At 46.7% G+C, this 11,802-nt stretch overlaps 1 protein-coding gene across 1 annotated transcript; it reads right to left on the bottom strand.

The window, feature by feature from the left end:
- Positions 1-857: 857 nt before the first annotated feature.
- APOM (apolipoprotein M) lies at positions 858-11,802 on the bottom strand. Its single transcript, XM_066613113.1, has 6 exons — positions 11,692-11,802; positions 8,950-9,092; positions 6,446-6,519; positions 3,466-3,564; positions 3,235-3,333; positions 858-883 (listed from the first exon to the last, which is right to left on the bottom strand). The coding sequence occupies exons 1-6, from the start codon at positions 11,800-11,802 to the stop codon at positions 858-860; spliced, it is 552 nt and encodes a 183-aa protein (XP_066469210.1).

Raw genomic sequence — 11,802 nt, 5'->3', positions numbered from 1 at the left:
GTACACTGCAGAAGATTCTGAGAAATGTTCTCTGGTGGTGCACACTCAGCTCATGTGAGGCCTGTCAGGCTTCATTGTTACCCTCTCTTGAACTGACAGTGTGAATCTGGGCCAAACCACACATTATGCTAATGACACATTTAATGGCAGTCTCCTGTTTCCGTATGCAGCAGTCTGACTATGCTTGCTCATGTTTCTTGTTTAGCAGTGTTTGTCTTCCTCTGTGTTTTGCTTACTGTGTGACTGGAATTGTGTGATTCGTGATATTGCTGTGCCATTATCCCCAAATCCACATCTTGATCCTGCCATTTGTGTCTTCTCTCTCATCACTGTACCTGCATCTGTTGTTTTCCTGTGGCTACTGTCTTGCCCTCCCAATATGTTTTTCTCAGTGAAATGGGGTGAGGGGACACTCTGCTATGTTGTTGTATTTTAAGTGTCCTTAAAAGATTCCCCTTCATTGTTAAAGTTGCTTTCACTGCTTCCTGTGCGGTCATGTGCAAAGTGCCTTCTGAACACACTCACATTCTCCTGCAGTTCTGCACTCCAGGAGAAGATCAACAGTGATAAGCACAATGTCTTTCAGAGAAGCTTGCCTGTCATTATTAGTCTTATCTTTGTGAAACCCCTGATAACTTTTCAAGGAACTCCAAGGTTCTCTGGAACATAGATTGAAAACCACTGATCTAGAGAATCAACACCAAATTCATCTGTATGTGGCACCCAAAGGGAATATGTTTTGACACTTTAAAACAGGAAGGCTGTGATTCTTGGCCTGAGGATGGCAGGGAAAGTGTGTGTATACGTATGTGCAGAGGGTAAGACAGGATGGTTTATCTTACCCAAGAGTCTGAAGATCAAGTTTCTTGGAATTCACAGGTATCTGAGAGACAGAAGATAAATAGTCATTAGAACAGGAATGTTTGCAACTTCAACTGGGACCCTGGAATCTAGGAGTGTCTCTGAGTCTACAGTGAGACTAGCAAAACAAGAGAGCAATAATACCTTGAAGTTGTTTTCATATCCAGGCTTGTTAGCGGCAAGGAATTTCATCAGCCCAGGAAATCCTAGCTGAGCTATGTCACCTCCAAGTTATTCTTGTGCTCTAGGTGGGTGGGGTGTAGCAAGAATTTGGAGCATCTCAAAGCAATGTGGAAAGAGAGAAAGGCATAGCAACCAGGAGGGGATTCAGAGGATCCTCTGAACATAAGAATGGCCCTGCAGGCTCACTTGACACTGAAGGTCTTGCTAATGGAGCATTCTGTTCCCCACAAGAGTCAAAAGCAGTTTTAGAAAGTTCAGAGCATGACAGAGAGAAAGCCACCTCCCGGGATCTTCTCCCAGCATGTTTCAATCAGTCTGTTACAGGAGTGGCCAATGTAGTTTAAGTGGGTCCTTTTGAGCAGTTTCAAAAAGAAAATAAATATAATTAAGCACAGAAGCCCATTGTGTGTGTATCACAAAAGTTAGGGAGCTGATATGTATAAGAGACAGAAGGGTGAAAGAGATACATATCTCAGGTTGACAGTACAGACCAGGCTAGCATGAATGTTACTCAGCATGCTTATGGCCAAATATAGGTGTACTCGGGGCCGATCTTGGGAGAGATAGCAACAGACCTGTGGGTCAAGACTGTGTTACTACTAAAGTCTTACAAAGTGGAGTGAGGATGAGGAAGAGAGCTTTAAAACACAGCATAGCACAGATGAGTGGGAAGGGGAAGCTGAAGCCTCAGCCTGCCCGCCCACACACTATATTTTTTGAGTCATTTTTCTCCCTGTGGGGCCTTATGACTGAAGTAACCCTTATAGGAGAAACATTTTTGTTGGGGGGAGGCATAGGAAAGCACATTGGGCAGCAAAACACATGCAAGTAAAGATTTCAGCTCCCCCTCCCATCCACAAATGCTGTGCTGTCCATCTTGCTCCTTGCTATGTAAGGTCTACCCTTGCTTTGTAAGGTCTCAGCACCAACAGTGCTGGTCATACGTCTGGTTTCAGCCATGCAGCACAAGCCTAAATGTGTCTTCTGAGAAGTTAGTCCAACAGAGACTCTCTCCCTGAGAACACTACTGGATCAGAGCAAAGATTCTCTTGTTTCCTACAGTGGCCAACCAGATGTTTCTGGAATGCCACAAAAGCACAGTGAATGGAAGCAACAACGCTTCCCTGCTGTTTTTTCTTAGGCAACGATTATTTGGTGGAATCAGCACTGATGCCAAACTGGGATCCTGAGGGAAAGGCCTGCATTAGGTGACTTCCACTTGCCTCCTGATGGTATGGCTAAGCCATCAGGGCCAAGGAACAGCCTGGCCGAGTGTGCCCTCTGATTGGTGTGTGCCCTGGCCAGCCAACTTCTGACACTGCCCCTGAGTGGTATATCCTGTCTCTGAATGAGGAAGTTCCAAACAGTCGTCATGACTAACAGCCATTGAGACAATAGCTCTATTTTCCATGAATCTGTCCAATTCCCCATTTCAAGCCATCATGGAGCCCAATCCTACCTAACGTCCTGCATGGTGATGCAGTGGAGTCAATGCGGTGTCCACTATATGCCACACAGGAACTTTGGCATGTTGAAACCTCCTTAGGGTAAGCCTCAGCAGCAGCCATAGGTCAACTTGGAGCTGAACCACTGATATAATTGATCTGTGAAGGTGGATTGGGCCTGGGAAGGGGGTTAGCATTTGGCGGGCTGCTGCCGCCAAACCCACTCCCTTCTTGGGCCCAATCTGCTCTCATCCCTGCCCCAATTCATCTCCATGCTTAGGTCTGTTACATTCAGTGCAAGCCTATGCATATCTACCCAAAAGTAAGTCCCACTGAGTTCAAGGGGACTTCCTCCTAGGAAAGAGTGTACAGCAGGGGTCAGCAACCTATAAGCTGTGGGCGTGATCCAACCCACCACCCAAGGTCATCCAGCCCACTCAGCTTGGCTTGAGAGGCTTTGCCTCCTGCTGAATTTGTTGCACACCGCACAGGGGACAGCAAAACTGCCTGTCAGGCTCACAAAGTCCCTTTGCTGCTTCAGCTGTTGGGTTGGCAAGAGGGGGTGAGGAAGATAAGACATCTTTTAGGTGGTCTGCTTGGACTAAGAACTGCAGGGACCAGGAGCATTTTACTGGGAAGGCAAAAAGGCTACAGAATTCATGGCATGTCATCTGAAAGTCCTAACCTTTCTACCAGGGGGCAGTGCTGGGCCCAACAGCGGAAAAAGCCACCAGTTTACACCTACTTTGGGTTCTGGGAATAAGCAGGAATTCATTCATGTCAAGGCAAAAAGCTGTATCCTTGAAATCAGCAACACAATTCTCAGCAGGATGAAGGACACGGGCTGAGGAGAGAAGGGAGGTACAGCTCAGGTTCAAGGAGAGAACCTCAGATCCTTGACTCTTAAATCTCTTACCCTAGTTTAGGATACCCCCTCCTTATACACAGGACTCCAGAGTCTGAGGAAAAGACTCACAGTATAGGAGAATCCTCTGATAATCTTGGTCTGTTTCCTGGACAACGATAGAGTCATGGCACTTGGCAGAGAACAGCTCTGTTCTCATGTGGGGCCGGCCTGTAGTGGAGAAACAAGAGAAAAACATGCTGCAGATGATGTCCAGCAGGGAAGAGATTAACAGGGGGCCCTGCAGACCAAAAGCTGATATACATATTCAGAAGAAACACATGGTTAAGCCTTCCTATACTGTACCACTTTTGTATGCCAGCGAAAGAACTGCATGTTTGTATACTGCCCATGTCAAAAAGTCTCTCCCTACAGCATCCCTATTTAATTCCCTGGTTGGCAACCTTCAGTCTCGAAAGACTATGGTATAAGCCTACAGTACCCAGTATTCCCAGGCAGTCTCCCATCCAAGTACTAACCAGGCCTGACCCTGCTTAGCTTCCAAAATCAGGCGAGATCGGGCACGTGCAGGGTAACAGTTGCTACTTAGGGCCCAATCCTTTCCAATTTTCAGGGGCTGGTACAGCAGTGCCAATGGGGCATGCTCTGCATTTGTGGTGGGGCAGCAGTCACAGAGGCCTCCTTAAAGTATGGGAACATTTGTTTCCTTTCCCTGGTGCTGCATTGTGGCTGCACTATTGTATTGGCAACCTTCAGTCTCGAAAGACTATGGTATCGCGCTCTGAAAGGTGGTTCTGGCACAGCGTCTAGTGTGGCTGAAAAGGCCAATCCGGGAGTGACAATCCCTTCCACACCGGGAGCAAGTGCAGTCTGTCCCTGGTCTGTCTCCCTGGCTATGGGCCTTCCTTCTTTGCCTCTTAGCCTCAGACTGTTGGCAAAGTGTCTCTTCAAACTGGGAAAGGCCATGCTGCACAGCCTGCCTCCAAGCGGGCCGCTCAGAGGCCAGGGTTTCCCACTTGTTGAGGTCCATCCCTAAGGCCTTCAGATCCCTCTTGCAGATGTCCTTGTATCGCAGCTGTGGTCTACCTGTAGGGCGCTTTCCTTGCACGAGTTCTCCATAGAGGAGATCCTTTGGGATCCGGCCATCATCCATTCTCACGACATGACCAAGCCAACGCAGGCGTCTCTGTTTCAGCAGTGAATACATGCTAGGGATTCCAGCACGTTCCAGGACTGTGTTGTTTGGAACTTTGTCCTGCCAGGTGATGCCGAGGATGCGTCGGAGGCAGCGCATGTGGAAAGCGCTCAGTTTCCTCTCCTGTTGTGGGCGAAGAGTCCATGACTCGCTGCAGTACAGAAGTGTACTCAGGACGCAAGCTCTGTAGACCTGGATCTTGGTATGTTCCGTCAGCTTCTTGTTGGACCAGACTCTCTTTGTGAGTCTGGAAAACGTGGTAGCTGCTTTACCGATGCGCCTGTTTAGCTCGGCATCGAGAGAATGAGTGTCGGAGATCGTTGAGCCAAGGTACACAAAGTCATGGACAACCTCCAGTTCATGCTCAGAGATTGTAATGCAGGGAGGTGAGTCCACATCCTGAACCATGACCTGTGTTTTCTTCAGGCTGATTGTCAGTCCAAAATCTTGGCAGGCCTTGCTAAAACGATCCATGAGCTGCTGGAGATCTTTGGCAGAGTGGGTAGTGACAGCTGCATCGTCGGCAAAGAGGAAGTCACGCAGACATTTCAGCTGGACTTTGGATTTTGCTCTCAGTCTGGAGAGGTTGAAGAGCTTTCCGTCTGATCTGGTCCGGAGATAGATGCCTTCTGTTGCAGTTCCAAAGGCCTGCTTCAGCAGGACAGCGAAGAAAATCCCAAACAAGGTTGGTGCAAGAACACAGCCCTGCTTCACTCCGCTTCGGATGTCAAAAGGGTCTGATGTGGAGCCATCGAAGACAACAGTGCCCTTCATGTCCTTGTGGAAGGATCTGATGATGCTGAGGAGCCTGGGTGGACATCCAATCTTGGGGAGAATCTTGAAGAGGCCGTCTCTGCTGACCAGGTCGAAAGCCTTTGTGAGATCTATGAAGGCTATAAAGAGTGGCTGTCGTTGTTCCCTGCATTTCTCCTGCAGTTGTCTAAGGGAGTTGTCCCTTAGACAACTGCAGGAGAAATGCAGTGGCTGCACTAGGACTGGAAAATTGGATAGGATTGGGGCCTTAAGTTCCTACAGTGAAGGGTTCTAGTCTAAGGCTACAATCCTATGCACACTTTCCTGGGAATAAGTCTCAATAAACTCAATGAGACTTTCTTTTGAGTAGACATGATTAGCCCTGCTGGATCAGGCCATAGGCCCATCTAGTCCAGCTTTCTGGGTCTCATAGCAACCCGCTAAATGCCCCAGGGAGCACATCACATAACAAGGAATGTTAAAGAAGTCAATAAGATATATACAAATTATAAATTCATAATACAGTATAAAATGATTTCTCAAGAACAAATACACTTTCATGATGTGCTAAAAATCCATACCAAACATTTAAAGAAGAAAATAAATTACACTATACCGTAACTCCAATCATTACAGAAAACTATCAGTCCAACAGGTAAAGCAACATAACAGTCTCAGAAACTGGTATTGCTTTACCTGTTGGATTGATGCCTTTACAGCAGGCTTCTGACATTTGATTCAGGTTGCTTTACCCCTTGAACTAGTACCTAATTATGCAAAATAATTTTTAACGTACTTTGTTTACTCTGAGCTAACTATCTGCAACTGTGCCTTAAATTATTCTTGCTTAACATAAGAACAGCCCCACTGGATCAGGCCATAGGCCCATCTAGTCCAGCTTCCTGTATCTCACAGCGGCCCACCAAATGCCCCAGGGAGCACACCAGATAACATTAGAGGTGTTAGCATAGGATTAATTAGAGGTGTGGCATAGGATTTCTGGATATTAATTATTGTAATTAATTCTGCACACAGTAATTGGTTACACCTTCTGCTTCACAGTTCTAATGGGTCTATACCATATGGTTCCTCTGAGCTTGGCTCTGAGAGTAAGGTTTATTAGGAGAGAAGGCTGTGCCTTACCTTCTGTAGCCAGATCAGCACTCCTCTCTTTCAGCAAATAAATCCATGATCTGGGAATACATTGGCCTGTCTTCCTGAGAAAAAGAGAGACGTAGGAAGCTGAACAGACAGATAAAGGGATAAGTGCAGGGGATGCTTTGCTGTGTTAGTGAAGAGAATTACAGAGGACCAGAGGCAAGACTACACTTCAGTGGAAGGTGCCTACTCACATGCAGATTCAATCCCTGGTGTCCATAGGCAGGGCTGGGAAAACCGCCCTGCCTGAAACCAGTGCTGAGAAGGTTGCCTCTCATAAGTATTAGAAAGAGTTTAGGCTGCAATCCTGTATATACCTCCCTGGGAGTGGTTGGCATCCTTCAGTCTCGGAAGACTAGGGTGTCACGCTCTGAATGGTGGTTCCGGAACAGTGTCCTCTCCAGTGCGCGAAGCCTGGGTAAAGTAGGTATGGAGGATAGGCTGTTACCCAGGCAGCAAATCCCCCCTCTCCACGTTGCTGAAATGGTCCAATGGAAAGGCAGAGGCCAATACGGTTGGTTCCAGCGGCGTCGCAGGAGTTGCCAGAACGTGACTGTGTTCAGCCATGAACTGCCTCAGGGACTCCGGCTCCGGATTTTGCCTCGAGGTTGACTCCTGAAGCCTTTTCCATAACTGGATGTAGCCACAAGGTAGTGGAGGTTTGGGATCAGAATTTTCCTTCTCTCAGATGAGCTGCCTTCCCAGGCTGACAAGTCCCATCTACTCGGTGGCTGTTTAGCTCTTACGACAAGTACAGCCAAACCGAGGGCCTATTCTTATCCCCAGCCCCCAGGGAGTATGCCCCATTGAATACAATGGGATTTACTTCTGAGGAGGACTGCATTGTTGATCTTTTTTTAAATGCCTCCTGATTTTTCAGACTCATGCCAGATGGCTTACAACAAATTCAAACAGGTAATTAAAAATCCCAGGAGTAATTAAAAGTAGATCCTATACTGCATTTTAATCTGTGGCTTAAAGACTTGAGCAACATATTAAATTAGGTTTTTAATTAAAACATTCTTGCAGTCATCTGCCCAGCTTTTCCTTGAAATGATTGAAGAGAGATCTGGAAAGGCAGCTGTATAGATTGATGGAGGAACGTGTGACAGCTGGGAATGGATAGAAGTTTGAGCATCTTGTCTAAGCAGACAGGTGTGGTGATTATTGGAGAATGGATGTGGCAGTTATAATGTGAGGGGTGCCAGGACTCTGCCTGGAAATCATGACCAGGAAGACTTTCCCCGAGCCATGACTGATACTGTTGTGGTTTTCTAAATAGCACCTGAAGGGGGGTGGCAGCTGTCAGGATCAGGACCACAGTCTTTTGCCCTGGGCCCCAAACCAGATAATCCTTCCTTATGATGTTTGATTCTCAGTAGTAAGGAAATGACATTCAGCCAGAACTCCCCTACCTTTACTTGGTGTGAAGCAGAAGCCTCAGATCAGGCATGATATTTTGGATGTCATTAAAAGGTGGGGGGTTTGCTATTAATTTATGATCACAACTGGAATGCACAACTGTGTATTCAAGAAGGGCAAGATTGCACATTGGTGGTGACAGGTGCTGGTCATGTGCCCCTCAGAGGGCTCCCTTGGGCAGGCTGACCTCTAAACACTCTGTGCAAGTGGTGGAGTAGCATTCAATTCACTGTCAGGGGGTGGACAAGGGGTCCCCAGGGGGACCCCGTGCAAAGCTTTCCCCCAAGGTCCCCTGCAAACTGGCAGTAGTGTACTAAGGGTGGGGGGCTGGTCCACCCCAGGTGCACACCATAAGGGGGTGCCAGTCCCTTTGAATACCCTGGAGGATCTCAAGGTGGGGGCTAGATCTAACCATACCTTTGAGCAGCCAAGGGGGTGGAAGCATTATGCCCTGGGCATCAATGGAGCTAGGTATACCACTGCAACTTGGCATCAGCATGGAACCACCTTCAGAGGGAACCACAGCCAAGCTTCCTCCTCCCAAGCATCCTTTGATTTGCAAAAGGGCAGTGCCTCTTGCAGCTTAAAGGAAATGAATGGGGGAAATCCCCCACCTCTACCTTTAGACTCCAGACTGAATAGAAGCAGGTAATAGCCTGTTTGTTTCTCTTCCACCTACCTCCTTCCAGCCCCACTGGCTGAGGGCTTGTGACTGCAGACTACTTTCTGCTGATAGGATTCCCTGGAGGGCAGCGTTTTGGGGCCTCCATTTGTATGTGTGTTTTTGCAAGGCTAGGGGCCTCTTCCAAGGCAAAGCCTTTTTCCTCTCTTGTTCGTTCCCCCCATTTAGGCTTTCAGGGTGTCTATGTGGGGAGGGCCCTCTGCCTTAGTTGCCAAAATACCTAGGGTCCAGCACTCTACTCATGCTCAGAAGGCACTTTTATTATTATCACAGACATTTAAAAGTTTAGCTCTTGAGATCTTTTGTTCAGAGAGGGGGGGAGGGCGGGAGGGAAGCAGCTGAAGAGGAGATGAGAAGGTGTCCAGAATGCACATGAAGAACTCACAGCTGGATGGCAGCTTGTAACTTCAAACGTTCTGGGTTGCTGCTTTGAGTCATGCTGAACACAGTGTTGTCAGTGGTGGTGAACGTCTCCAGTGAAGAAGTGGATGAGGACGCGGCACCTATGAAGAACCACCTACCAAGATACTGTAAAGGCAAGTAGGTGAGAGTCAAGTCATTCTTTGGGCCAAACTACACGTTTAGGTGCAGATATATCTATGAAACCACCACACCTGCTTTTTCTAGGGAAAGGAGAGAATTTTGGCCCAGAAACTAGGTGTTATAGGTGGCATGCTTATATCCTTGCTCTCTTTTGCTGCTGCATCTGAAATCTTGCAAGGAATATAAGAACATAAGAACAGCCCCACTGGATCAGGCCATAGTCCCATCTAGTCCAGCTTCCTGTATCTCACAGTGGCCCACCAAATGCTCCAGGGAGCACACAAGACAACAGAGAAAAAAGCAGTGGGGTAAGATTCCAGCAGATTCCATTTGGATTTTGGTTGTAGGTACCAAAATGTCTTAGGCAGGCCTTGCTGGGATTCAAACTATCCAATCTTGCATTTTCTATCCTTTTAAGGGTTCTTTTAAGGTCATTTAAAGCATGTCAACAAAATGTAGGGGGCAAAAACCCTTGTGATCAAAAATATAAAGGTACCACTAATTAAGAAACACTGTGCTAGATTCCAAAGCCTTCCCCCCCCCCATAAAGATATGGAAATTTGCTCAGTGTATAAAAAAGGGCTCTCTAGTTTGTAGAAAAGCATATTTTAAAGTATTTCAAAACATCCTTGGCAAGGCATTTGACCAGACCTCATGAAAGTGTCATATGGCTTGAACATTGCTCTGTGTGCTATAAGAAGAGCCTTGCTGGATCAGGCCAAAGGCCCATCTAGTCCAGCTAGGAAGAGATTTCTTCTGCCTCTCAGGAGCACACAAGACAACAAGATACCTGTATCCTGTAACCATTTCCTTGCACCTGGCATTCAAGATAGGATACCTCTAAAACCCAACAACTGCATAGAGTCATCATGGCTTGTCACCTGTGAAGCATTTTTCCTCCATCAATCTGTCCAATTTTCTTTTAAAGATATCTAGGACCTTCAGGTGCCATCACAACATCCTGTGGCAAGGAGTTCCACAGATTAATTACGCATAGGGTAAAGAAATATTTAATTTTGTCTGTTCTAACTTTCCCACCAGCCAATGTCCCCCTGGTTCTGGTGTTGTGTGAGAGGGAAAAGAACTTTCCTTTTTATCCATCCCATGCATAGTTGTACATGTCTCAATCATGTCCCCCCTCAGGCGTCTTCTAGACTGACCAGCCCAAAATGTTGTAACCTTTCCTTGTAAGGGAAGGAACATTTTGTTGACATGCTTTAAATGACCTTAAAAGAACCCTTAAAAGGATAGAAAATGCAAGATTGGGTAGTTTGAATCCCAGCAAGGCCTGCCTAAGACATTTTGGCACCTACAACCAAAGCCCTACCCACCAATCATTTTGGTCACTCTTTTCTGCATCTTTTCCAGTTCTGTTAAACAAGTACTGTATATTTTTTTTGGTGGATGGAGTGCAAGACAGAAAGCTTCCCATGCTATAGCATGACCTAGTCCTAGACAGAGGAAGCAGGTATTAGGATTAATTCAAGGCATTTTGTATCATATGGTCTAAAAATGTGAACAAACAGCTGTTATGCAGGACCTTGAGTTATCAGAGTCTTCTAACTGCAGCAGAAATTATGCATTTGTTTGGAAAAACCTCCTAGTAGTTCAGAATAGTTTCTCAAAGTGTCAGCTATCATGGACCGGCAATTTTTCCCCCCAATGTGCTGTGGACTGGCACTATATAGACAGAGGTGTTTGTTTCTGGTGAGTAAAATAGGATTATAGCCTAAGGGTTCAATCCTATCCAATTTTCCAGCTGCAGTGCAGCCCTGAGGTAAGGGAGCAAATGTTCCTTACCTTGAGGAGGCCTCCATGATTGCCCCTCCCACCGCAGGATGTAGCACCTAAGTTTTACTGAACCTAAGTTTTACTAAACACAGCTGGCATAGCAGCCAATGGTTCACGGACCGACAGCTGGTCCATGGACCACACTTTGAGTAGCACTGGTTTAAAAGGCTGATCACAACACTTTTGAATGGCTATGCAGGACCCAAAAAAGTACTTTCAGAAAACCCAAGAGGGTAGAATAACAGTATCAGAAAGACAGATAATGTCTGTGATGGATTATGGATGGCAAATTTTGAGATAATGGATTTCACTGCCACTGAGCATGCTGACGGCTACTTATGGATATAAATGCCACAAAATGTGGGAAAGCCTGCTAACCACAGGCTTGCAAAGGGATTAAACAAATTTGTGGAGGAGAGCTGTAAGCATCCTGGCTACATGGGACTGCTGTGTACAGAAGCATCACACTTCTAAGTACCAGCTGCGGGTACTTAGCATCTTAGGCCATTCTGGGTCCTAATCCATGCCTTGTTTTTGAGTTTCTGAACTGTCTAGAAACAAGCTCCTTCGTTCTCTTCTAGCAGGACTTTTATTAAGTTCTGCATGTCCAGCCTTATACCTTTTTAGGAAAGTATGCTAATAACCTCTGCCAAAGAGTGAATGGATGCCTTTTCTGTCTCCAAGAGTTATTGCCTGCCACTGACTGGAGACAGCAGAGCCTGGGAAGAAATTGAATGAAATCCTCTCCATTCACCTGCAATTATTCCCAGCATCCCTTCCCAGTTTCAGCTACCTGGTCTCGGTTGAGCTCGGTGGCATTCAGCTTCACAGGAGCCTCGCACAGGGAGAGGGCATCTACAAGGAGCCCGTAGAAGTAGAGGAGATAGGACCACAGGGCCTCCAT

This window comes from Tiliqua scincoides, chromosome 2, assembly GCF_035046505.1.
Source record: "Tiliqua scincoides isolate rTilSci1 chromosome 2, rTilSci1.hap2, whole genome shotgun sequence".
Classification (NCBI taxonomy): Eukaryota; Metazoa; Chordata; class Lepidosauria; order Squamata; family Scincidae; genus Tiliqua; species Tiliqua scincoides.
Note: the sequence above shows the minus strand (reverse complement) of the source record. Positions and strands in the feature narration are given on the sequence as shown.